The 26,008-nt window shown below is 45.7% G+C and overlaps 3 protein-coding genes across 3 annotated transcripts in view; 2 read left to right on the forward strand and 1 right to left on the reverse strand.

Moving 5' to 3' along the window:
* Positions 1 to 410: 410 nt before the first annotated feature.
* On the reverse strand, positions 411 to 7,452 carry scpep1 (serine carboxypeptidase 1). Its single transcript, XM_068731506.1, has 13 exons — positions 7,314 to 7,452; positions 6,955 to 7,082; positions 6,100 to 6,189; positions 5,094 to 5,249; positions 4,348 to 4,422; positions 3,900 to 3,972; positions 3,315 to 3,352; positions 3,098 to 3,226; positions 2,112 to 2,196; positions 1,858 to 1,971; positions 1,636 to 1,773; positions 1,340 to 1,503; positions 411 to 665 (listed from the first exon to the last, which is right to left on the reverse strand). Exons 1-13 carry the CDS (start codon positions 7,384 to 7,386, stop codon positions 603 to 605), a joined length of 1,326 nt encoding a protein of 441 aa, XP_068587607.1. The 5' UTR covers positions 7,387 to 7,452; the 3' UTR covers positions 411 to 602.
* A 948-nt stretch (positions 7,453 to 8,400) lies between these two features.
* On the forward strand, positions 8,401 to 13,114 carry coil (coilin p80). The gene is made up of 7 exons (XM_068731579.1): positions 8,401 to 8,752; positions 9,778 to 10,825; positions 11,057 to 11,146; positions 11,711 to 11,758; positions 11,854 to 11,923; positions 12,010 to 12,107; positions 12,702 to 13,114. The coding sequence occupies exons 1-7, from the start codon at positions 8,403 to 8,405 to the stop codon at positions 12,747 to 12,749; spliced, it is 1,752 nt and encodes a 583-aa protein (XP_068587680.1). The 5' UTR covers positions 8,401 to 8,402; the 3' UTR covers positions 12,750 to 13,114.
* An 899-nt stretch (positions 13,115 to 14,013) lies between these two features.
* The window catches only part of rab11fip4a (RAB11 family interacting protein 4 (class II) a), a 17,351-nt gene continuing 5,356 nt past the window's right edge, over positions 14,014 to 26,008 (forward strand). Inside the window, exons 1-11 of the mRNA XM_068731544.1 lie at positions 14,014 to 14,316; positions 18,578 to 18,665; positions 18,934 to 19,019; positions 21,788 to 21,951; positions 22,495 to 22,656; positions 23,503 to 23,637; positions 24,277 to 24,312; positions 24,477 to 24,585; positions 24,804 to 24,907; positions 25,098 to 25,238; positions 25,438 to 25,519. Of these exons, the coding sequence (XP_068587645.1) occupies positions 14,164 to 14,316; positions 18,578 to 18,665; positions 18,934 to 19,019; positions 21,788 to 21,951; positions 22,495 to 22,656; positions 23,503 to 23,637; positions 24,277 to 24,312; positions 24,477 to 24,585; positions 24,804 to 24,907; positions 25,098 to 25,238; positions 25,438 to 25,519 (1,260 nt within the window). The 5' untranslated portion in view covers positions 14,014 to 14,163. The remainder of the gene's footprint in view (positions 14,317 to 18,577; positions 18,666 to 18,933; positions 19,020 to 21,787; positions 21,952 to 22,494; positions 22,657 to 23,502; positions 23,638 to 24,276; positions 24,313 to 24,476; positions 24,586 to 24,803; positions 24,908 to 25,097; positions 25,239 to 25,437; positions 25,520 to 26,008) is intronic.

Consider the following 26,008-nt stretch of genomic DNA (forward strand, 5'->3'; position numbering starts at 1 on the left):
GTTAGTAATATGTATGCAGACAATATCTTGCAAAGTAACATTCACAATGTTTTATCAGAGTTCTTGAAATGGAAATGTGATGACTTTGATCCTGTCACATATACATGTGTGATCATTGGGGGGGGGGGGGGGGGGCATTTTTCCTCCACCATACTTCACATCTAGGTCCAATTCAAATTGGACAACGCAAGTGCATCATGGTAAATGGAGTACTAACACTTGTGCGATTGACCTTTCACCATGCTGCCACTCCCTCGAGCTGTTGAACAAACATCGCCTGTGTTTTCAAAGATTTGGCTTTACAATTGTCATTGTAAAAAATCTTAGGATTCGGGGAAAGCACACTCTTCTCTAATATGTAGTCAAAACGACAAGAGCGTCTTTGAAAACAGAAGGAAACACACCCTGTATTTACAAAAGAAATAAGTGCCTTTATTGTTCTTCTGGCTGAGAATTACACAGGTCATCACTGTAATCAGAACTGAGATTTATTTTGGTTTAGCAGAGGGTGAAATATTAAAAATAATTAAAAAAAAAAAGGTCATGTGATCATTGTGATTGTCAGAGCCATTCCAGCTGGCGTGTCAGAGTTGGGCGGTGGATCAAACCTGCTGGGTGATCATCCTCATCATCTGCAAGGCCATCGGTCCCTGGTCTGAGGGAATCTGATGACGGGGAAAGAGAAATTCTTGTTGATTCTTTGACCGTTAGTAAAGCTACTGTTACTGTCTGAGTAGAGTGGTTACTGTGCCATATAGCCACATAAGTTGCATGTCGCCTGATCAAAGAGCCGATTGGCTCTTAGTTTTGAAAACAGAGTTTTGTAGAAAATCCTAATTTTCCATAAAATGTAAATGTGGACTATGTTTTTGAAGCATTGAAATCGGCATTTTGGCCGTTGCCATCTTGTTTTTTTTTTGCAACCAGACGTGAGACCAGAGGGCGGAGCTAAATACAACTTAAAAACGTAGAAAGACATTTTGGATTATCACAATTAACTTTCATGAATTGAAAACACTGTGATGAGGGTTAAAGTTTTAAGATGAAAACAACTCCCCGACCAGACTACGGCTCGGTAGCGACCTGTCAATCACAAGGTAGCCCCGCCCTAAAGCATCCCCTGCTTTATGGTCTGTTTGACTCTAAATGGACCATAATGTACTAAATGAACATCATGCTGTATTGTTGGCTTAATCTGTTAACAAACATATAGTGTGTGGTCGATAATAATAACAAAAGGTTATTAATATAGCAGCAATTCCAAAGTGCTTGACACAGTGGACATGTGAAGAAGAAAAGGATGGAATGCAATGCCACAGCTGGTGTATCCGTCTCTTACCATGTGACCGGCTTTGAGGATCCAGTAGAAGGCGAAGTTCTTATAAGTCTTGCAGAAAGCTCCGGTGACGCCCGGGGAGGTGGGGTCATCCAGGGGGGTCCACCTCAGCCCGTTAAACCCAGGTAGCCCCTCCCACTTCAGCCTCTTCACCCACAGCTCCTGACCTGCGACAGGAAGCAGAGACCCCATGTGACAGGAAGCAGAGACCCCATGTGACACAGCTCTCTTTTCCTTGAGGATGGGTTTACACCACCGCTGCTAGAGCTGAACAGGAGGTGATACGCGGAGTACGTTACCCATGGTGTCCACTATGAGATCCAGCTGTCCGTTGTAGACGGTGACGTTGACTCCGGCGGTCAGCAGCTGGTCGACCACGTCCACCACAGGCCTCATGAAGTCTCCCGCCATGTTGCTGAACACGTCCTCTGCCTGGCCTGGACACCGACAGGAGAAGGACAAGCATGTAAAAGACGACAAGGAAGAAGAAAAGAGTAAAGACTACTGCGGAGATACGGTACCTCCCCAGGTGACGTTCTTGGGGATGATGCCCAGCTTCTTCCTGATTGGTCCATTCATCAGCTCGCTCAGCGATTGGCCGTAGAACCGTCGAATATGGCGACGCGTCTGCAGAGCTGGTGGAGACACAACATTTAAGTGAATATGGAAAGATCTGCGTTAACCCTCTTTAAATAACTAACATTTAGACTCATGTTATGAAACACTTCCTGTCACCAAATCAGCTATTCTCTGTCTTTTCAATGCGATCACTTACAGATAAAGTCTTCTCCTGCCGCAGAGGCGCGTCTCTCATCCGGCTCCTGGGTGAGGATGTTGTAGAAGTTCACTCCATTGGTGTTCTGAGGTGAAAACCCATACAAGACCAGACAAGTAGCCAGTTTACAAACTCATTTTAAACTGATAAAAGCTAAATCATTGTCGGACAAACGCCTGCTTGAACCCCATTGTAGTCTTAGTTATACTGACCAAACGGAAAAACCAAAACGCTTCTGAAACCAGAATCTTGTCCCGCTGCCTACAGATGTGAACGCTTTGTACAGTCTTTCAGAGCAATGTGTCAATATCTAAATGACATCACCGAAAACTATCAAGTTGATATTTGGTGCAAATGATAAAGAAAATTAAAAAACTGTATGTATGGTAAACATGATGCTGAAGCCAGGAGACGGTAAGCTTAGCTTAGCATAAACAGCTAACCTGAAGTCCACCTTCCAGCACCTCTAAAGCTCACAAATTACACTTTCTATCCTGTTTTGTTTATTTAGCCGTTTTCCCCCTGCTTCCAGTCTTAATGCTAAGCTAAGCTAACCAGCTGCTGTCTGTAGCTGCGTTCCAAATCGCATACTTTTTACTTTTAGCGCACGCTGCAGCTGCCCTCACAAAGTACGTACTGTTGCATGCGGTTCGCATTCAACTGGGACTTCCTACTTCCTCATAACATGGCACCTTGAACTTTGACCCTCTTGCTGCTGCTGCTCAAAGGGATTGTGGGTCAGAATAGCCGGAAAAGCACGCCGGCCTGCAAACTGCAAAATGCGACCGGAACATCCTGGTGTTTTTTGGCATACTGTACTGCATTTGACATCCTATGTGTGTAATACACTTAAAAGACGGGAAAGTAGAAATACAAAAAAAAAAAAAAAAAAAGCCTGTCTCTAATAAGTTGACATAACTAGTCCCCTGACTAGTGACCCTGACAGCATCAGAGCGTGCTGTGGATCCTCCTCTGTGGACACCAACCTGCTCCACCACCGTCTCAGTCACAGACCACAGCTCGGTGGCTTTCTTAAACTGCTGCTGCTCCACCGCCTGCTTCACCGCCTCCGCCGCACTGCTGACGTCCTTCAGGCCATAATCGTCCAGCAGCGACTGCACAGCAGAGAGGCCACACGATCAGCTGGAAACTCAGCAGATCGGCTTCAGACGTTTTGAATAGAAACTTTAGTTTGTTACTCACAGTAGTGTAGAGGTACGGTCCCCAGGTCATCACAGAGTCTGTGGGTAAAGCATTCTGGTTATTTTTTACCCACCAAATCCCATAAAGATAAACCCTTAATGTATTCAACCTTCTTCATGTTGATCTGTGATTGGATATTATAGGTAATAACTCCTGCCGTCACCAAACTCCCTTTAAAAATCGGGTGTTTTAATTTTCCTTTCGCTCTGGGCACATATTCCACACCTCGTTGAGCGTATTCTACAACATGTTCATTATTGTCGGCCTCGTCTGGGAAATTCGGCACAAAAACATCAAGCTCAAAACAAGTCCTTACCTTCCTCGTGGTTAATGTTACTCTGTGGGGGTTCCCTTGCATATTTACTTAAATTTGACCATATTTGACTGTCAGACTACATTTCACAGACAGAAAGCTTTTGTGAAGTCTAGCTGAAGAAATCTGAGTAACTGGTTTGTTCTGAATGATTTTAACTGAGGACGATGGGGAGAACACGCGCGCTTTAAGCCGTCGAGTAACGGAAAAACGTATTTCCAGTTGGGGTTGTTTTTGACGAGCATGTGTGGAGGTTTGTGACGGATACTGACCCAGCGGGGAAATCCAAGAGTCCCCAAGCGCCACACCAGCAAAGTTGCATTTCACCGCCCCTTGTGCAATGGCCTGGACAGACAAGAGACACAAATTAAAATACCCTCCAATTTCAATAGGGAGCTATAAACACCAATAACAAAGTACAATCAAGAAAGCCCCCGATCTAGTTCAGGTCACTTGGATTTGCAGTTGATTGTTCCAATCTTCTTCTAAAGATGCAACTAAAAATGTTTACACTACTATAAAGCATAGCATTGAAGTTGATCACTTCTTCAGAAAAGAAGACAGCCACACTGTCAGGTTTTTTTTTTTTTTTGCTTTCTCATCCATCACATGACAGTTGTTTGACATGGGGACTTTCCAACGTCAGTGAGCTCACGTGTCACGGGCCTGAAAAAGGAGGAACTGTTGGTTAAGAGAAGTGACATTGTGCCGTGAACTCACCTTGGTGAGTTCCAAGGAGATAGCGGCCGCCATCTTCCCTCCGTATGACTCGGAGAAGATGTAGAAGGGGACGCTCTGCGCAGAAGGACAAGATGTTTTTAACGGAACACAATTGTTTTTTCGTAATAAGCCAAGGCTGCACTCATAGGCAAGACTGTAAGGTTTGAGGGGTGAAGAATTCCTTTAACAGTTTTACTCTTCTAGCAAACAAAGGCTACACTTAGCTAGCAGGCTGAGATCAGTAAGCTAGTGATGTTAGCTAACTTGTTAGCCATAACTTTTTAGCTAACTTGTTAGCTCTGCTCTAGTCCTGATTTGTCCCGTTTTCTATCAGATGTAAGACTTTTTTGTTTTTAATGTTCAGCTACTTCTTCTTCGTCCTCACTGTGTAATGTTTTTAGTGCTCTCTAGTGTTTGTCTTGCTTAAATAAACGTAAAAAAAATATTCAAACCTAGCTAGCAAACATATGCAGCCTAGCCAGGTTGTTGTTGTTGGTTATATCCAATATTACAATAACCCGATTTTATACATTTTCTATAAACACATTTCACTTTTCCCTACAGATGATAAAATATATCTTATGTCCCTCCAAAAATGGCCATTTTACAAAGTTTAGGCAATTCAAACTGGTTTGGGCTCTAACAGCAAAATGAAGCAGAGGCGACATGTTCTTCGGGACTCGCGTTTCTTTGTAGAGTGGCGTTACGATGACCTGCCCGAGTGACGCGAAGAGCAGCGGACATACCTGGAACTCCGCCCTCTCTGTAAAGAAGTGCTGCAGCAGCACCAGCATGTCGGAGGCCACCGTGGCCACATCGGTGGCGTAGCCGTCCGGCCTGTCGGTGTAGCTGAAGCCGGTGCCCACGGGGTTGTCCACGAACAACACACTGGCTGCCTGCACCTGAAACAGCCAACACACATCAGCATGTTTACATACAGTCAAACTAGGGCCGTCCTCGACCAAAGACATTATTAGTCGACTTAAACTCAAACTCAATAATCTGTCGTACGAGTTTCTCCACAAAAGAGCCACATTTAATCTTGTTTGGCAGAGATGTGCCGGAAATCGACAAAATAAATCTTAAATCAATTGAGGCTAAAATGAACGAATCGTTCCAAAAATCAATGCATCATCAAGTGCTCTGACTAACAAAAGAAGACAGAACCCGTCATCTGTGGCTGTCGCAGGACTGTAATGTGCTGCGAGGAGAAACAACAGTCACCTTCACCGTTTACGTTTATGAGGATCATTTTGGGGGAGGGGCTTTGGAGAAGGCCTGAAGAGGCGGGGCTGTCAGTGTTGTCGACTATCTGGCTAGATTTAGGCTGGGACACGGTGTTGAACTTCGAGGGTATGACACATGCTGTGCAGTGTAACTGGAGCTGCGATGTTGGAGGGTTACATCAAGGAGACCCTAGAAATAAAAAAGAGACGGTGTACTGTCCACTCTGGTGCCCTTTGGTAACGCTCGAATGGATATAGAAGAGAAAGTGTTCGGTTATGGTCTGTTTATTAAAGATCTTTTCAATAATTGTGGAATTGTAACTCTCACCCCTTCAGTGGGCTACTGTGATACCCTCCCTGCGGACGCCTCAGTGGTTCTACGATTGTGACACAATGACTCAACAGAACACAGTCTAGAACTCAACACATTCTAAGCTCCGTGGTGCTCCGAAGCGGCGTTTTCCTGACCGCTAAGCAGCTGGCCGGACACAAAGACGAGGGAGGATTCCTTCAAAAACCTTCTCACCCAGTTCGTCTTTCTGGGCTTCAGGTCCCCGTCCAGAGGTCCGATCTCCGCAAAGTTCCCAAAGCCACTTCCTGATCCTCCTGGTCCACCCTGAAGACACACGAGCAAACATCCTCATTACATTACATTACAGTCATTTAGCTGACGCTTTTATCCAAAGCGACTTACAATAAGTGCATCAACATTGGTAATCAAAAGAACTACTAGTCACCAGAAGTCATAAGTACATTTCCTTTTCCAAACAAGCATCTAAGAGCATGAAGCAGAGCAAAACTCAGAGCCAAAGTACAGAAACAAGAAAAACAGTTAGTGCTATAAGTAATACGAATACAATAAGTGCAACAAGCTAGTATGAAAACAATAAGTGCTGAGTGGAAGGCTCAGGGTAGCACTTCCTGAAGAGGTGGGTTCATCACAACAGCAGACGGGCTGTATAATATGTACTGTTAATGACCTATTATTTCAGATTTCCTGAAGAATTACAGTACAGTTATAAACACCTAACGTCATTAGTCAGTTCCCCCTCTGCACATGAAAATAGAAGCAGCACTGCGATTGCTCATTCAGTCACTAGTTGTGTGGTCATTTGAACTAGCTGACACAGCATTTTCCTTCCATAGTCCATTGGGAAATCAACTAGCATAGACTTAAAACCTGCTCCAGTTTGCGTTTTGGTGTCGCATAAACAGACAAACAGAATAAGAATCAAGACCATACAAGGTGCTTTGGGAAAAGAGCACGCGACTTGTGAATCAGTTAAACCTAGGTGTGTGTGTGTGTGTGTGTGTGTGTGTGTGTGTGTGTGTGCGTGTGCGTGTGTGTCTGCAGTGATGAGTGGACTCGGTCGTGTCCTACCTGCAGCCACATGACCAGAGGCAGATCCTGGCTGTCAGCACAGTAGAGCCACCAGAACATGTGGGCCCCGTCCCTCACCTCCACATAGTTCCAGGCTTCTTTGCCGGTCGGGGGACGACTGGAGAGCCCTGCACGCGGGATTCAATGACACCCCACAGTTAACATCGGGTGATCAAGTTACCGTATTACTTACAGAGTTTAATAAACGAATACAAGGCGCAAGGAGAGACGTCAAAGTTAAACGCGTTTAGCAGCCGTTGCTTTCGCTTTGCAGCCAGTGGAGTGGAGGAGTTCACTCGTCACGTCTGACTTTAGTCGGCTAGACTTGTTGAGGCGCTTCATACAGACCATAATCATACCTGTATCGGCGACGAAAGCCAGGAGAAACAACAAACTCCAGGCTGCTGCTGCTGCTGCTGCTGCCCGGCTCATCGTTGAAGCGTGAGTTTGTGTAAATTCTGCTCTGTACGGCTCTCGTGCTTCAAGAAATCACATGACCACAGGCGGGGTCAGCTGACAGACGTCGTATTTTTTTTTCTCGCTCTCTCTCAAATGTACCTGGCTATGTTGCTAGGAACTATGGGTAGGGACCGGAAACACTGCGTAAATATGTGTAAAAGATTCATTTAAACCTATAAATACATAAGTTAAATGGGAATTTAAGGTGATAGAGAATAGACTGAATTTTTAAAAATATTTTATGGTTACACAAACAATTATTTCAGAGTAGAGGGACGAAAGTCAGCTACAGTTGAGGGATAATATTGTTGGTGTTGCCAGGTAAACTAGATAGATAGGTAGATGTTTATAATGAACTACACTTCCCTTGATGCATTGCACTCGACGTGTTGTCGTCTTTTCCACCGAACCTGTCTGTGCACTGAGCTGATAATCTGCCTCCGCGCCAGAGGGCAGTGTTGTGAAAGAGTTGGCTTTAGACAGGGCACTGGCTCTCATCGCGAGTAACCCCAGACTTCCGATTTAACGTTGGTCCTTCAAAATAAAAGGCATGAAAGACTAAAGTACTATACACCGGTAATTCGATCTTTAAGCCACCAAAATAACCATTGATAAATAAATGTACTTTGTTATACACTTATGTGTTACAAAAATACAGAAATACAAATTCTAGGTAATTAATGTGTTCAAATTCTGCCCTACTTCAGAATATGCCATTTTAATGGCCTATCACGATTTTCCCGCAGAAATTGCATTCTACATTCGGGGCATTTCAGTAATCGTCTGTTATTAGATTTATTAGCTTTATTTTATTATTGTTGATGAAAATTATCTTTGGTTGAGTTCATTCATCCAGCACAATGTATTTACAAATAGCAAATAATCACTCCATCACTTTCTTATACGCCGTAACGTTAGTACATGTGAACACGATGCCAATAAACAGCCCTTTTCCGCAAAATGAAGCGTTTTAGCGACACTATTGACGAATGAGCACTCTTATTCTGAAAGTCCAGATCGGAAATAGCATCCCTGTTGCCAGCGGAACACGAGTGGCGGTGTTTTGGAGTGCGAGTTCGGCGTGTGGCATGGCTGCCCACGGTAACAACTTCATCCGCGTGCGCTTGCACTTTGACTACCCACCGCCGGCCGTCGTCGACTGCCGCATGTGCTGGCTGCTCGTGGACCTGAACGCTTGTCGCGTGGTGGCGGACCTGGAGAGCGTCATCAGAGAGAAGTTTGAGTTCGGCCGCGGCAGCATCCTCAGCCTCTTCGTGGAAGACTGCTACCTGCCGCACACGGAGAGCGTGTACGTGGTGCGGGACAACGACAGCGTCAGGTGCGCGTGCTTCTACTGTCATAATTTACCCGGCCGCGACCTTTGCGGTTCTCAGGTCAGCTCTAACAGGCACCTGAAGACGTAAGGGGCCGCCAAGGCAAAGACAAGCATGGAGCGTCCTTTCTTATTCAGTGAGATGACTTCCGCCCGAAAGCCCCAGTTCAATTGTTAGTTGCAAACTATGCCAGGGTCATGTTTTATTTTGAAAATCTAGGTCAAAGCAGAGCTGCCGATAGTTTTTGATTGTACGGCCTTAAATCAGGGTGGCCAAACTTTTAATTGTGGGCCATATACAGAAAAATGTAAGGAGTGAATGTGTAGTTTTCAACCAGTTGCACTGCAAAAATAATCTGTTTCTAAACTACAAAACCTCATGGTGCCTCAGAAAATTAATTTTCTATCAAAACAACTATGCACTTAATTTAAATCAATTCAATACTTTGAAATCTCTTAATGCTGTACGTGGCCTAAAAGCCCATTTAAGATATTATGTGTAAATCTGGAAATAAGTAAAAGTTAAAACAGGCAGCAATTGCCTAATTTTGGGTTAAAAAAAGATTACAATGCAAATGTAAATCTTAATATTAACATGTAACAAACAGAACAGGTGGTAAATATTGGTTTCTGTGCCAAGATGGTAAGACAAAGATAATTTCACTAAAATGTAGTTGACATCTAGTGTTTAAACTAGTGCAACGTTCATGCGGTACATTTTATTAGAAATATGATCAAGCTATATTCTAGTTTATTTAAATAAATTAAAAAACGGCCCGTGGTTTGCCCCCCCAAGCCTTAAACTAATGTCAATGTATTTGTATTTATTTTTCTACGTCCGTTTCTCTTGATAAAATCTGATATTTTGACAAAAAAAGTGTCAACTCTATTGTCACGCACCAGTCACCAAGCCTAGTTCCTTGTGTGTGTGTGTGTGTGTGTGTGTGTGTGTGTGTGTGTGTGTGTGTGTGTGTGTGTGTGTAACGTACTTGGCAATAGACCGTCTCTGATTCTGATTCTTCGTCTGCCAGGGTGAAGGTGGACTGTCTGGCCCAGGTGAACGGGCACAGCGGCGGTCCAGATGCTTCCAGTGAAACCTGCAGAAAGAGAGCGAGACCCGCAGAGGAGGACGGGCCGGGAGAAAATGGAGTGATCAAAAAAAAGAGGAAAAAGAGGAGCGAGGAGACGGCGGGGAGGGATACCTGTCAGGCTTCAGCTGATGAGAGGAGTAAGAAAACACAAGGAAAGAAGAAGAAGAAGAAGAAAAGCAAGAAGGCAGAGGAAAAAAGCCCGACCGTCACCACCAAACCAGCTGCTTCTACCAAGAAAAGCCCAGTTAAAATCCCCAAGAAGCCCCCAGTGGCACAGTCAGAACCACAGAAGGTCTCCTCTTCAGACTCCAGTAGCGAGGAGGACAAAGCTCCCAAAAGGCCAGCTGCCCAAAAACCAGCGCCCAAAACGCCCTCCTCCGCCCCCGCTGCCTCCAAGATGCCGCCGACCACCAAACCCACCCAGGCAAAGTCCCGCCCTCCTTCGTCATCCTCCTCCGAAACCTCCTCCGACGAGGCCACCGTTGTAAAAATCCCGCCAAAAACCACCTCCACGACCCCCAAAGGGAGTGAGAACTCCAAATCTCAGCAGGCTAGTCCGGCCCTGCGGTCCGCAAACGGCGCGCAGAGACAAGCCGCGAGCGTAGCGGCGCCCCCTCGCGATGACTCGGACTCGGACAGCGAGGAGGAGATCAAGCTGGTCATCCGGAGGCCGGTGCAGCAGCCGGGCGTCGCCGGGGGCCAGTCGCCTCTCGCCGGGGGCCGCGGTCAGTCGCCTCTCGGCGCGGGCCGCGGTCAGTTTCCTTGGAGGGGCCGCGGTCAGTCGCCTCTCGCCGGGGGCCGCGGTCATACGCCTTGGAGGGGCCGCGGCCGAGGACAGGGTGGGCGCGGAGAGGAAGGAGGATGGGGGCGCGGCAGGGGGGCCGTCAGAGGGCGCGGCGGCAGCAGCAGCTTTGGGTTCAGCTACGACGGAGCCGAGGAGCCGTCCCGCCGGACCGATCAGCTGACCAACTTGTCCGTGGTCCTCCAGGTCTGTCTGCATGTGTCTGTACCGTAGGACGCTATCGGTTCTGATTTCAACACCTGCTTTAATTGACTGACCCTAGCAAAGGGCCAGTTGCATAAATGAAATGTGAGAATGGCGTTGCGTCTGTCACATCACATTGTCATCATCTGTTGTGTCCGTGGAAACACGGTCGTTGCATTAGCCGTCCATTAAGAAAATACTGCGTGTGACAATCTCTCGGGTTCTTGTACGCAGAACGGAGCAGAAGGTGCCCCCAAACCGGACTACAGCTCCATGCCCCTGCTAGCCGCCCCTCCACAGGTGGGGCAGAAGATTGCCTTCAAGGTAAGTCTAGTCTTGATTCACCACAGTGTATCTGCTCCGTTATCGATGCTGCACGCCTACATGCTAACCTGTTTTAGCTTTAATTCATTTTCCAAAAAAAGAGACAAAATGCGCCAAAAATTTGGACCGATAGCATTGTTGTTGTTTTTTTCTCTCCAAATTTTCTTTTGTTAATGGAACGGGTTGCTTTATATATTTTGGAAAATCCAACAACAGCAGAGGAAGAATAGGACAAAGCCCTCAGAGGTGTTGTGACTGGCTAGCACCTAGCATGTTCCCGGCTGGCTAGCGCGTTAGCGTAAAGCTCACGCGGCTAAAAACCCTAAAGCATTTCACCAGCTAATCCCGACGTCACCAAGCTTCTAGCGTACAAATGTTTTCTGAAGATCTGCGCGCATGAATTTTACATTTTGCCACCGTCCTAATTACCGGTAGGTCCACTGCTCTTGGTGGTGGTTTGAAATCACTCGGCGCACGACCTTTAGTGAAAGTAAGACACTGAACTTTAAGACTAGCTGTAAACTTGCTTTCCTGATTCCTGTTTGTCTGTTTGTGTGCTCACAGTTACTGGAGCTAAGTGAGAACTATACACCAGAGGTATCAGAATACAAGGTGAGTGACTTCATCCCTGACCTCGGAGATAATGAGCTGTTGGTTCATACTGGAGACTCACCACACCACTGACGCTGTGCATTTTTTTTTTTTAGGAGGGGAAGATCGTGAGCCTTGACCTCACCACCAAACAGATTGAGCTGGAACTACTGAACAGCTCTCCGGGTAGGGATCGCTTCACCACTGACGCGTCCAATATCATTGCTATTTAAAAAAAAAAAAAAAGCCTAATTCATTTGTTTCTCCCTCAGCTCCTGTAAAACCTGGCAAGTTCGACCTGGTCTACGAGAACCCGGATGGCTCGGAGAGCGTGGAGAGAGTGGAGTACGCGATTTGCAGAGACTCTCGGGTGAGCTGAAACAAATTTGAAAGGAACAGCGTGTGGGGGTTTAGATGGATCCATTGAAGAAATGGAATATAATAGTATTAAGTGTGTTTTCATTAGCGTACAATCGCCTGAAAATAGGAATCGTCGTGTTTTTTCGTTGGCTTGGAATGAGCCGTCTTGTATCTACGTATGGCGCGGGTCTTCTTCAAGAGTCCACCATGTTGCATCGCCATGGTTTCTACAGTAGCCCAGAATGGACAAAAAAAAAAACAAACACTGTCTCTAGATGGGGACTTTCGCTTTTTTTTCCCACGGCGGCCACCATCGTTTTCCTGCACGCTTGGCACGCGGGAAAAGTTTCAGTTTTGTTTGCAGTCTGGAAACTTCACCACTAGATGCCAGTAAATCCTAAACACTGGCCCTTTAAAAAAAGGAATAGTTGAAACCTTTTGTGAAATGCGCTCTATTGCTTTGGATGTGAGAGAGTGTCCATGCTAGTCCAAGCTAGTCAGCAGTCGTTAGTCAGTCGCTTGTGATAATATCCGTGCCGATCCTTTTTGGAATCTTCGCGTAATCACTGTTGAAATGACTCCTAATCTTCTCTTCCTCCCACAGGTGACGGAACGGTGGGACTCCCTGCTGGAACCAAGGCTGATCATTTAAAATGGGGCCAAGCAGTGATTTTGTACATCCCCTAACCTTAAGTTACACTAGGCAGTCACTTCTGTACATTGCATATGACGGCAAAGGGATGTGATTATGGTTGTTTATGTCTCTCTTCTCTGTACGTAAAATATATCATCACTTTACACAGAAGAGCTACTGCAGCTGAAAGTATTGACAAATGTAATAATTCTTGCATTTTAATTGGGGTTGGATATGAAATGCTGTTTTTTTTTCCTTTCTTAAATATGTAGATTGAATCGCTTCCAGGACTGGGACATAATGGTTTTATGTTTTGTAAAGTGATGTGACTGGGATATCGGTCTTGTATAAAAAATGTTTTCTAATAAAACACTTAAGGTGCAGCTCTACTGTATTATTCCTTATATGGAAGGTCATTCTGCATGAAAAGAAGAAAATGCTAATTGCGCGAACTAGAAAATAGTGATAGGTAAAAATGATGAGACAGATAAGCCAAAACTATATTGAATTCAAACTTCATAATATTAAAATGTGTCTGTGTCCCAAATGTATACCGTGGCGGACGTTACATCAAACTGCGACTTCAGAATAAGAGAATTCAACACAACAGAGACATGGTTATTTATTAAATGTATCTTTTTGGAGCTGTTTCACCACCATACTGTTTATTTATTTATTTATTTTTGCAGCTGAAAGTACCACCTTTTAAATCTACATTTTTGCATTGCATTGTGGGAGAAAAGTGTACAAGAACGGCACGCTCAAAAAGCGTTTTTTTAGTATGCATACTGGCTGTTTCGAGTAAACTTAATATTGTCACTTTTTTACTTTGACACGCTGCATACTCACACACTTATTATAAAGTAATATATAATCATTTTGACTTTAAAGCAAAACATTGTAACTGCTGTTTAATGTCCCTCGCAGCCACACAAGTGACATTTACGGGATCATTTTTAAAGTAAAGCAGAAGTAGAGACTATTGTTTTACAACGTGATTATTCTTTTTTTATCGTTGTTACAAGCATTTCATCAATTATTTCAAGAAATGGCCGGACTCCCATACAGTTTAATACGTTGCTTCCATCGGTGCAGCTGTAGTGGAAAGTTATCTGTGACAAAAGGCATCGTAGGTGACGTTAGCAGCTGCTCGGTGTTATTTCTGCAGTCGGTAACGCACCTGGAATCTGGATTATTAATCAGCAGCTGGCTTGTGACGAAACGCCTCGTGCCCTCGTCGTAAATCATCGTCCTTTTCCGTAACTTCTCGCGCATCTCCAATAAGCGGTGCCGCTTGTGTCACAGCAGCGGCAGTCGAGGACGGCGAGAACGATGATGGCGACAGATAAAGCGATTCTTTAACAGGAGAACAAAACAAAAAAAAAACATCATCATCATCCACCTCCCGCCGACGAAGCAGCCACGCGCTACAATGGAAGGACATGCCGTTACCGACCAGGAGCAACTCTTGCAGTTTCTGAGGAGGCTCAAGGAGGTTTTCGACGTGTGCGACGAGGATGCTGACGGCTTCATCCGGGTGGAGCACTTGGTGGACCTCGGTCTTCAGTTCGGTCAAGGAGACGAGGTGAGAGAGGCTGAGAAGAGGGGGGGGGTGGGTACCTGACTACAGACAGGTATCTCCGTATCACCCGCCCGTAGGTCGCTCAACCGACATTTCCACAAGGTTAATTATTAACACGTGACGAATTATGGACCGTACGAGCTCCTTGGCAACAACGTTTCTGTACGTTTTTAAACGTCACAGGTGTGTTGGAGGCGTTAGCTTGTAGTGACTCATTAGCTAGTCATTAGCTAGCTGTTAGCACGTTTACTGCTTAGATGTGCCGCTGTATGACGGCTACAACGACCTCTTCATTCCGTCTGTCTCACGTGCCGTACGCATGTTTAAACGGTTCCAGCTATTAATAGTAATACTTAATGCATATTAACGGTTCCTGCTTATTAACCCTAGAGAGGCGACAGAGCCTCCACGCCTACAACTACACTCTTTTTCTTTAAGCAGAGGTATTCCTGTTATAAACGCAGACCACACCGTTGTGTACATTGCAGTGTTGCGTTTATGCTAACACCATCCAGCATATTGCATCGGTGATGTGCTCCTCCGTCCATCACTGGCTTAATGTCTCTTGTGACATCAAACTGTGGTCCAGCACCATGTCCACCACTCTGTGTACCACTGAAGCGTCACAGTGACCAAAAGCATCAGCGGCAAATAGATTGTTTGGTGTCGGCTCTTCATAATCTAAGATACTGCCGTATATGTGGTGCCATGCATCACTTTTATGCCCTCGGCCATTGTGGCCAATTCTGCAAAAATCAATAAAAAAATCAATAAATAAAATGCTGCTTAACGACCGTATTATATTTTTTTGTATGATCTCTGTAATATTTGATTAATTCCCTCAATTAACTGGAAACAAACATTCCTGTCTGCTTATACCACCAATACACAGTTTATTGATTGATTTTTTTTTACCAGGAAATGTTCTCCATCATGATTAATATTGATGTTGAGATAAAGTTGGTGGAAATCTTTCACACGAGTGAAGCGGACAGTGAGCTCCATAGACTGTGTGTGTATATATATATATAGAGAGAGAGAGAGAGAGAGAGAGAGAGAGAGAGAGAGAGAGAGAGACTTTTTATAGACGGGCTTTTTTACATATAGTCTGTGGTCAGCTTGATCCGGCCCGATTGAATGTCGACAACCTTTTTGTTTTCTTAAGATAACGGGTTGAATATCTCGTTTTCTGGAGACAACAAAATAATCAACTCGTTTATGGACACTGGACTTCAAGAGATTTTATTCCTCTTGGAATAATAATTTCAGAGGCCTGGAGAGGAAGAACTCACCGGCTGCTCAGTACTGCACCAGAGAACAAACAGCTTGTTGTGGGATTCAGCAGGATTTCTTTTGTTCCCTGAGATCCCTGCCTGGGTCATCATCTTGTGAGGCAACCCTTTGTTTGTGCAGTTCACGTCAGCGCCCAACGACCTCGCTGTGTTTCCGTGTTGTTTCGCTCGCCTTAGATTGAACATTGTAAAGGCCGCGGTACTGAACCAACGGACTCTGAATGTTAAACACGCAGTTGATCAAGTCCAATGGTTTATGTTGCGCGCAGTAAGGTTCAGGGGCGGAGCCAGACATTAAACATTCAGGGCTCGGCCCAAACCTAGGAACTATATACTATACTACAACTATGTACTCTGTTCTTCAAGGCATTCGATGATAGAATATCTAAAACTCTCTACATCATTTGGGAAAAAACTTGGAAACAAATGAAGTCAACATCCTGTTTTGTATTTAATTGTTCTTCATCTTTCTGAAACACAGCGAAGGATGAGGGTGAATCACATCCACTACGTGTGTAGAACATGCACAGGTAGGGTAGGCTGAAAAGATATTGAGGTCGCATATATCAGCGCCACAGGGACTCCAGATGTCTAAATGTTGGATCTGATGTGCCCTTTTGGGGCTGACAGTACTGGCAGGGGGGTGCAGGATGCTGTGCAGGGTTCAGTACCAGGTTGATAGGTTCAGTACCATGGAGAGCACACTGCCAGTCAGGGTAAACACCAACCAGGAGTGCCAGGGCTCGCTCTGTGGTACTGAACCCGGGGCCAGCAGCACTGACCCCCGAGTCATCATTTGATTGCTTGTTTCATGATTCTACAGTTTGCCAATCTTCCATTTCTTCACATTCTAAGAGTTGGAGTCAAGTACTGTCTCTATTTTCATTGGTTATCTGAATTTACCTATACCCTCACAAGCAGGCATGGAAGACTTGGGAACGTGTCAGGCCTCAGGACGTGGTGAACACTAAGGTGAAGCATACGCTGGAGCTCCGCCTTTGTACTTCATGGCAGTCCAAGAAGACCAGCACCCCGTTGTCATACTGGTGTCGGAGTAACTGTGTTTAGTCACACCGGGTTATCTTAGACCGCCGTGCAGAACAGGAGCGTGGAAGAGAAAGAAATGAAACCCGGTGAAGAGACGGGAGAGGAGGCGGGAGAGGAGGACGCACCGAGGACCACGGATAAACACCATCCAGCAGGGAGAGTAGATTCTCCTCTTAAGCTGTCATGGCGGCTGAGCTGAGCACCTCGAACACACTTCTACTAAAAATAACTCCGAGGTAGCTGCTGCTTCCATCATCACCCCCCCCCCCCCCCCCCCCCGCAGCTCCTCTCATCCCTGTGTTCTTAGTCGCCATGGCGACGGGAGCTCCTGGAGGAGACTTACGAGCGGATTGGTCGGTTAATAAGTAATGAAATGATCCGGCACTCGCTGCGCCAACGCCGTATTTACATTTGTTTCTTTTGGAAAACAGTGACACATCCAGAAGCCTCCGCTTCTATGTGAGCATGAAATATCGTCTTTATGCTTTATTCCTCACGTTTACCTCACCACACTGCATGCACACGTTACAGGACACTTCAAATGCATACTTTTTGTACTAACACATCATTCGGGTTTTGTTTTGGTCATGTTAGCCCTACAATTTGTGTTTTCTCATATCACAAATGTTCTCTTAAATATTATTATTATTTCACAGTTATAGTTTTGTAAACAATGTAAACATTGTTTTAGACTTTTAAACGTAGTTCTCTGTTTTGTGTAATTAGAAATCCAACCGATAGGACAGTTGACAGATATTTTTCACAGTTTTCTGACATATTGCTGACTCACTGAGGAAGTATTTGGCAGATTAATTGCTAATGAAAAGATGGGATAATGCTTACTGGAGCACATTTTCAAGTGGACAGCGCCTCTAAAGCTCTGGAAGCTGCAAACTCTATTTGAACGTTTGTTTGTTTGATCGTTGGAGGTGAAGAGATTGTGTCCCGTGACCACAGATCCACACGTGTACATGTGTAATAATCATAAGACATTAGAGACATAACAGACCAATAGAGATTCAGATGTATAATATTCAGGGATTGATTGAAAGTGGCTTCTGCTTGCCTGACATGAAAGCCTCTGGAGGTGTTTGATGTAGCAGTGTTAAGCCCGTGTGATGATGTGTCACTGAGCTGTGGTGTGTGTGTGTGTGTGTGTGTGTGTGTGTGTGTGTGTGTGTGTGTGTGTGTGTGTGTGTGTGTGTGTGTGTGTGTGTGTGTGTGTGTTTAGCACAGGTTGATCCACAGTATATAACTTTGATCTACTTATCCGTACTCAGAAACCGTCTCCCACCAAATCCCGCGTCCGGCGGCGTTCCCTCCCTCGGCTCTGAGCTCGGCTGTCAGAGTCGGAGCTGTGATCTTCCGCTACAGTCATTTCAGTCTGGTAGCTTTAAAGAGGGCAATGACTCCACGTCACCGCCACTCAGCTAAAGGTGGACTCGTGTTCTAGTGATGATGCTTTTTAACACCTTTCTTTAAACTCGTAAAAGCTTCAGAAGAGGTGCATTTACTGACGTGTTTAATATCGTAGAGGAAAACGTTCAAGTATCTTTAACCGCAGACCTCATTTCAGACGTCGAACCAAAAAGCCATTCAAGAAGAAAAACATTGGATTTGAGACGAGGGAACTGATATTCTCACTTTATGTCAAGGTCCTCGAGTCGAAACAATATGTAAAAAAGAATGCAATGTCAGTAAGCCTGCAGAAAAGACAGGGTGACACAGAGTGGGACGCTCCGAATGGTCAACAGGAGACACTTAGACAGACTTCTCTGGACATAGTCACAGTGTTGGCATTCTCTAAGTGGATAAACGTGTGAAGGATGAAAGCGGGAGAGATTCAAACCAACCAGGCGACATTAATAACGTCCATCGATGGAGTCTAAGAATGGTGTGGTAAAGACCTCGTCTGTCTCTTGCAGGTGAAGAAGTTAACCCGGTACCTGGATCCCAACGCTCACGGGAAGATCAACTTCAAAGACTTTTGCCACGGAGTGTTCGCCATTAAAGGTGAGAAATGCAGCGCGCGTAACTGATGGGCCAAAGAGGTTCAGCAGAGAGTTTCCAGTCTTTATGCTAAGCTAAGCTAACTGCTGTTGCATCATCCTAACATCACAGGCATGAGGGTGGTGTCCATCTTCTCATCCAAAGAAGTGAATGAGCGTTTTCCCCCAAATTGTTGAACTATTCCTTAAACTGCCGAGAACCTTCCTGAGGTGTAGTGTTCTGTATCTTAGGTTGTTTTCCCCCCCCCCCCTTCCTGCTCTCCTCCTGCCAGGTTGTGAGGAGATCCTGAAGATGGCTGTGGGTCCTCGCGGCGTTTCCTCCAACCAGTCTGTGACTGACAACGGTTACATTTACCAGGTACAGACTTATGCGGTTTAACATGTAATGAGCGGAAACTGACACCGGAGGAACCGAGAGCGCCATAGTTTGAGGTGTTGGGCCGCCGACCAAGCGTCGGTATTCCGACCAGTTAGGAGCGAGAACGTGATTTGGAATGAAGCAGAACGTCAGAATCCTGTCAGTGTTTCTGTGCGGGACGGACTCATTACCGATGGCGAGTCAATATAATGAGATGCTGATTAAAGTCTAAACGTGGACATCGTTTCTCGTGGTTGTGTTGAGTTTAACGCGAGGAGTCAGTATGTCGTGATGTGGACTCGGCGGCGTGAGCGCCGAGTAAGCGTTCTGTCATCCACTCCACACCCACTCCGTCTCTCTGCCCGTCTGTCCACTCAGCTACCGGCCTTCAGGCATTTACTGAACCCAAATACTGTTTTATGTCGGCTCCACGGGAAGGAATCAAACGGCGTTCATATTGATGAATTGATTTTATTTCAAGAGAGTGAGGGGAACCTTCCTGCAGGGGAACAGGTGAGCTCACAGACAGACTGGGAGCCTGAAACGATCAGTGTGGATGTGGTTAATGAGCTGATTTGTGTTATTTAAACAGCTTTCTTTGTAGATTTCGCGTCGATAAACACAACAAAACTAACTAATAAAACATGGTGAGTCTCCGCCAGACGCACGTCTCTCACAGTAAGTGAGGACTGATACATCTCATAAAATGGAAGCTTTTCTTGTTCTGTGACGGATGTCAAAAACGCTTCTCTAAGGCTTTCGGTGGGGATCGGCCATTAAATCAAATGATTTGGGGCTCAGGGCAAAGTAAGGCAGTCGCTCTCCCCAGTGGAGAGCTGTTTTTATTTAGTTAATTCATTTTGCTGGCAGAAATTGTCTTCCATAAAACTCTGATTTTAATTTATTCACTAACTATGTTTTGTCTTGAGCGTTTACAGTACCATCATCGTTTACAATATCGATGAATGTGCAATATATCACAAGCTGCTGTGTGCAGTCCTCGCCACCAGAGATCAGCCCAACTGAACAGTTGCTTAGCAACGAGAGAGAGAGAGAGAGGTGTGGCTTAGTCCCAGCTGAAGCAGCATTGTGTTTTCAAATGTGAATGGTGAGCTGCAGTGAAACATGTGTGTGTGAGCCTTCCAGCTTCAGGAATACAGTGGATTTTGGTCCCACCTCCACGATGACAGAGACCGTATGTTGTTTTGAATGCACACACACACACACACACACACACACACACACACACACACACACACACACACACACACACACACACACACACACACACACTTCTCAGGGAGAATATTGCTTCTTACTTAAATGAAAAGAGCATTCAGTGCGTTTACACACAGAAACAGGATGATTTCAAATCAGGACCAAGTGATGCTTAGCGTCATGTGCTGCCGGTGAGTGTGGATCCAGTGTGGATTCAATATTTTGAACTAGTTTGATAGAATGCATGTGAAGGTGAGCGCTCTTTGTTTCATAGTGTTCTGGTCCTGTAGGTGAAATGCCAGTGATTGAATTGATTTGATCACACTACTCCTGAAGTTCCCGTACGCTCTGTGAACACACAGCTGTTTCCACTTCATTTGGCTGATTAGGTCTCTCCTCAGGTGTGTGTGTGTGCGTGTGTGTGTGTGTGCGTGTGTGCGCGCAGACCGCCTGATTGACATCTTCCTCACTCTGCTCTGGGTTCAGTTGCACCTGTTGGGGGCGGGACATCTGCCACCTTGATGGTTCTCATGGGTTCCTGTGTTTGGACTCACGCAGGAGCGCTCAGTTATTGACGACAGCGGCGAGGAAGTTCGCGAGACAAAGAGTCAACACACACTAGTTTGTCTTGTGGCGGCTCCATGGGGACAATTTAGTGTTACTGTGATTTTTCCACTTTATATAACATGTATAGATAATGTTTCAGTGGAAGGTCAACATTAGAATACACATCCCTGGATTAACTATTTCTAAATTCCTCACTTACTCTTCGTCATGAATCCAAATCTCCACACACTCCTCTTCATCTCAGACAAAAACATGTGTATAATTGATGAATGAAAGCTACTCAGCAGTCGTGTGTGTGTGTGTGTGTGTGTGTGTGTGTGTGTGTGTGTGTGTGTGTGTGTGTGTGTGTGTGTGTGTGTGTGTGTGTGTATAAAAAACACAATCACAATTAAAGACAGGAGGAAAGCACCTATGTTGTACTTGCAGCTGGATCTGTGTGTGTGTTTGTGTGTGTGTGTGTGTGTTTGTGTGTGTTTGTGTGTGAGCCGGGGTGTGCGTCTGCCCTGGCACCTCAGTTGGGTGAAGCCAGACAGGCTCTTGCATAATTGATGACACACACAGATCTGAGGCACGCGACGTCCCCACTCTGTTTCTGATAAACCATCTCCAGGTCCAGTGCTGGAGGTGCGCTGCAACATCCCACGGTGTCTTCTACTGCTCCACGTATTTGATCAGAGGCGGTTTTATGCTGTCACTATATCTTACTGCTGCTCTAACGAGGTTTAAGGCCAGAGGGTTTCCTTTCCTGACGTCCTATGATTCAATGTAAAAGGTGTCCCGTCTGTCTCAGGGAGCGTTGACTCACCCAGGAAAAGAAATCTAGATGTAATGTAAGACTTCTAACATGTACAGATGATTGATAATGCTGTAGATTGTTATTGTTGGGGTAAAATGCTCTACAACATGGTTTCTGCTGCATGTAGTGTCTCTGTAGTGACGTCGCTAACATTTCACTTTTTTGTTTTGTTTGCTTGTTCGTGTAGAACGGCGAGGCCAAGCTGGGCCCTCCCATCATCATGTGCACGCGCTCCTACCCAGAATGCAGTGTGTACGGCGAGGGCTGCGGCGCTGACGGGGAGTGCGACATGGACAGCAGCGCCGAAAACGGCAACGGCTCCGACTCCTTGCATCCAACGAGGCGACACGGGTCAGTCCCGGCGATACGAGGGAGGGAGGGAGGCAGCCTGTCCACCCAGGAAGCCAACACATCCCCCGATACGGGAGCTGCCATCTTGCGCTTTTGACATCATTTGCAGCCAGAGTCTGCGCAGTAAAGAGCAGATGGTGGAGTCCCGGTATTGAGGTCCCGACCACACCCACCTGGACCGCCACACCCCTATTAGCCTCAAATAACTCGTTAAAGCCAAACATCAGAAACGTATATCAGCGTATTAACTACCTATAATTGTCTTATGATTGTAGAGACCCCCTGAAGTTTTCCCATTGAGGCTTTCAGGATGCATGAAGGGTCAATACGCCCCCCCCCCTGCACTGACTGCAGCCAACCACCAGGGGGCCTCTTCATATACAGTCTATGGAATTATTGGGGCCAGTTAGTGTTTATAAGTGAATGTCAGGAGCTCTATGATGAATCTGTATTACTTCTTCTCTTCTGGTAGTTTGTTGTTCTTATTTCTTTTTCTTTTTTTTAATAACCGCCCTTCCTGTACTTCCTGCCACGTGACTCTAGCCACCCGATTGGCTCAGCGTCTGCGTCCGTCATCTCCGGGGAGGAGCAGTTCGAGGACTACGGCGAGGGGGAGGACGTGGATTTTACTCCCAGCAGCCCTTGTCCTGAAGAGGACACCCGAACGAATGGCTTCTCAGACCTGGGATCCTCCCTCCCCTCCAGGTCGGTGGTTGAGTCAGAAGCACACACCCCGAATCACACACTCGCATATTGAGAAGTGCATTTTTACAAGACGTAACAGGAAGTGTCACTTTTTGGTTTCTTAGAATAACTTTCTTCTCGTCAGATATGTTGCATATTCTCTATTCTGATTGAAGTTGGCCGATTCAGGTTTTTGAGAAGTCTGACCCGTCTATTCCGATTTCCTGTCCAAGAACTTTAGGCTCCAGACGGACTTTTTTCACAACCGTTCCAGAACCAAAACATAATTTCAAATCTTCTATTATCCTTTTACTTTATTGTCATCTATAGTAGTTATTTACAAAAACACACAATTCAAATGAAGAGGAAATATATGATTGTGATTATCAGTTTTAATAATGTATTATATGCTGCTTAGAGCCAGTGTTAGGAAGTTAAACGGGTCATAACTCCCTCTCAAATATCCATTTCATATTGTTGTGAGAATAAAGTTGAAATGTCAAGAATAAAGTCAAAATTTCAGTATATGCGCTCACGCTAAATGTTCCTGTTTATTCTCAACATGCAAAAAAGAAAAAGTCTTGCACTAATACTGGTAGTTCAACCGTGATCCTGAACTGTGTGCTTTGTTCGTGACATCTTGACTTTATTCTCGATAGTTCAAATAATAAAGAAATCTCCTCATTTCGTCCCTGATCTATGGACTGAGCGTCGCAGAAATCTCTTCCTGGATCATTACAGCCCCGGTCTCGCTGTGGTGACACGTTTGTTGTTGCAGGGTTTGTTGTCGCTGTATTTCATATCCAATAGCTGTCCTATCACTAGCACAGCATATCCCATCTATTGACGCGTTCTCTGTGTTTGCAGTGCGGGCCAGACTCCCCAGAAGATGCGGCAGCTGTATAACAGTGATCTGCTGGACATCTACTGTTCTCAGTGCTGCAAGAAAGTGAATCTGCTCAACGACCTGGAGGCTCGACTTCGAAACCTCAAGGCCAACAGGTAAACCCCCCCCCCCCCGATCTAACAATGCTCAGATTCACACAAGCCATCCACCCAAATCCCAGCCTCTGTGCAACCCACATCAAAGGGTGGGCATGGGCTGTTGCTATAGCGACCTAGGTTTTTGTGTCTCTGTGGGATGCAATACAGCAGCGAAGAACACACACGGCAGATCAATGAGTTGTTTTTTTTCGCCAACTGTAATGGTGATACAGCCAGCTGAAGGCAGCGGCTATCTGCTCCATCTGCAGACTCTTACCTGGAGTGATGATGTCACAGCAGATCATGACGGTTACGTTTTCAAAAGTGCGCTTCATTGACGGTAGAGCCTGTGGAGGTGAAGAGATGGAAAAAACCAACTCTCTGTGCAGAGGAAGTACTAACAGCCCTCTGCTGGTTCTGGAGGGACACATGAACCATGAAGCATCATGAACAACATGTTGAATAAAACACCACACTAAGTGGTACAAGAGAAGATATCTGTCTGTGTGTTTTATGGTTTCTTTTCTTTTTCAGTTTTCAGCAGCAGCTACAGATGAGTGTGTGAGACGCGTGACAGTCTGCAGCCATGATAATTGTCGTAGCAGCAGGTAGTGTGTGTGTGTGTGTGACTCAGTCTCTCTCTCTCTTGTGTTTCAGCCCTAACCGAAAGATTACCAGCACAGCATTTGGTCGGTGAGTGACCCGACTTTCCTACCAGTCGCCTCTTTAACGTGACAATACTGCAGTGAATCCGCATTTGCCCAGAATCCGATGACGGGTTCAGCATTCAGCCGGGTGATGTCTGTGAGCGTCTCCGTGTGGAACGGGTTTCTTAACGCGTCCTCTCCTCCCTGCAGTCAGCTGTTCCAGGCCAACCACAGTGTGTTTGGGTCCAGCCAGGGCAGCAGCACAGAGGATCTGTTCACGGACAGCATCGACTCCTGCGACCTCGACATCACAGAGAAAGTAAAAAACCCGAACGCACACGCACCAAAATACAAGCAGTCACTGTGTTTGGCTGAACGCCAGTTAAAAGGATAAGCGGCTTCATTCGGGTCCGTTTGTTTCAGGTTCTCACGAGTCAGAGACAATCCTAAGCAGCCACCAGTTTGTGTTTTTCAGTATTAGGGGGATATGTGTCATTCCTTTTGGGTAGATACAGTCTTTGTGGTGGTCTTGCTCAGGTCAGTTATCTGGAGAAGAAGGTGACGGAGCTGGAGAGCGACAGTCTGGCCAACGGTGACCTGAAGTCTAAACTCAAACAGGAGAACACACAGCTGGTACACAGGTAGGGAAACACCACCACCGAGTCCTTTATTTCTTAAGGGCCCGTGTGCTGCATGTAGGGCGGATCTACTGGCCGTGTATAAAATAGAATATCAGTGCGCATGTTTTCTTCAGCTTGTACTGAGCCGTTACTGTCCTCTACGTTAAACTGTGTGTACAGCTGTCGTTCCTCTCTTGTGTGTGCGTCCCAGGGTGCACGAGCTGGAGGAGCAGGTGAAGGATGCAGAGACGAGGGCAGATCAGAGTCTGGAGGAGGAGACCAAGAGGCACCGGGAGGCCTTCAGCAAGATGGACCGGGACAGGAACGTGGAGATAGACCTGCTCTGTAACAGGTAACGTCCCCCACATACATGGTCTGTGGATCAGGTCCTTTCTGGTATTTTGATGAGAGCATTAAGTCTGCAGCTCCATACAGATGGAGGTAAAACTGTTCTTGTGTGTGTGTGTGTGTGTGTGTGTGTGTGTGTGTGTGTGTGTGTGTGTGTGTGTGTGTGTGTGTGTGTGTGTGTGTGTGTGTGTGTGTGTACACAGGGTACAGCTGTTAGAAGAAGAGAATGGAGAGATGAAGTTAAACGTGTGCAGACTCAAGTCGCAGACTGAGAAACTGGACCAGGTGAGTGTGATCTGCTAAAAGGAGGATTCACTTTATTACAACTCTTATTACAACTTATTTTTGTTTTGTTTGTTGTGGCCGTCATTATGATTACGGCATTCAGTTGTAATAACACATTATAGAAAGCTGGGAATGCTAAAACGATGCTTAAAAACCAGAGCAGTTGGACAATCCGGAGGGTCTGGAACAAAACCTAGAGATTAGTCCACCTTGTTTAATATGCCCACTTTATTATTTATTGTTTGTCAAGCCGTGAGCGGAGGTACTCGGATGTACTCTAATGAGGCTGCATGTGACAGAGACAAATCTGATTTGGTTTGTTGAATCGCATGTTTTCTGATCGAGACGGCCCAGAAAAAAAACGGACTTGTTTGTTATTTCACAGTTTGTGTTGTCGGTCAGCACTCCAGACACCCAAACGTGTACACGAGCGCTGGAGAACTCAGTGAGAGTAGAGGACGTGGTTAGTTTGCCTTCCGTGTGTCAACA

This window comes from Cebidichthys violaceus, unplaced genomic scaffold, assembly GCF_023349555.1.
Source record: "Cebidichthys violaceus isolate CVI_PGR_0920_01 unplaced genomic scaffold, fCebVio1.0.p SCAF_52, whole genome shotgun sequence".
Classification (NCBI taxonomy): Eukaryota; Metazoa; Chordata; class Actinopteri; order Perciformes; family Stichaeidae; genus Cebidichthys; species Cebidichthys violaceus.

Excerpts from the sequence above, each read along its gene's own strand:
- scpep1 (XM_068731506.1), bottom strand. The coding sequence starts at position 7,386 with ATGAGCCGGGCAGCAGCAGCAGCAGCAGCAGCCTGGAGTTTGTTGTTT. Across the intron at positions 6,190-6,954 it reads CTCTGGTCATGTGGCTGCAG|GGTGGACCAGGAGGATCAGG; the intron begins GTAGGACACGAC and ends GTGTGTCTTCAG. Across the intron at positions 3,973-4,347 it reads TCTCCTTGGAACTCACCAAG|GCCATTGCACAAGGGGCGGT; the intron begins GTGAGTTCACGG and ends TTGTCTGTCCAG.
- coil (XM_068731579.1), top strand. The coding sequence starts at position 8,403 with ATGAGCACTCTTATTCTGAAAGTCCAGATCGGAAATAGCATCCCTGTT. Across the intron at positions 8,753-9,777 it reads CGGGACAACGACAGCGTCAG|GGTGAAGGTGGACTGTCTGG; the intron begins GTGCGCGTGCTT and ends TTCGTCTGCCAG. Across the intron at positions 11,147-11,710 it reads GGCAGAAGATTGCCTTCAAG|TTACTGGAGCTAAGTGAGAA; the intron begins GTAAGTCTAGTC and ends GTGTGCTCACAG.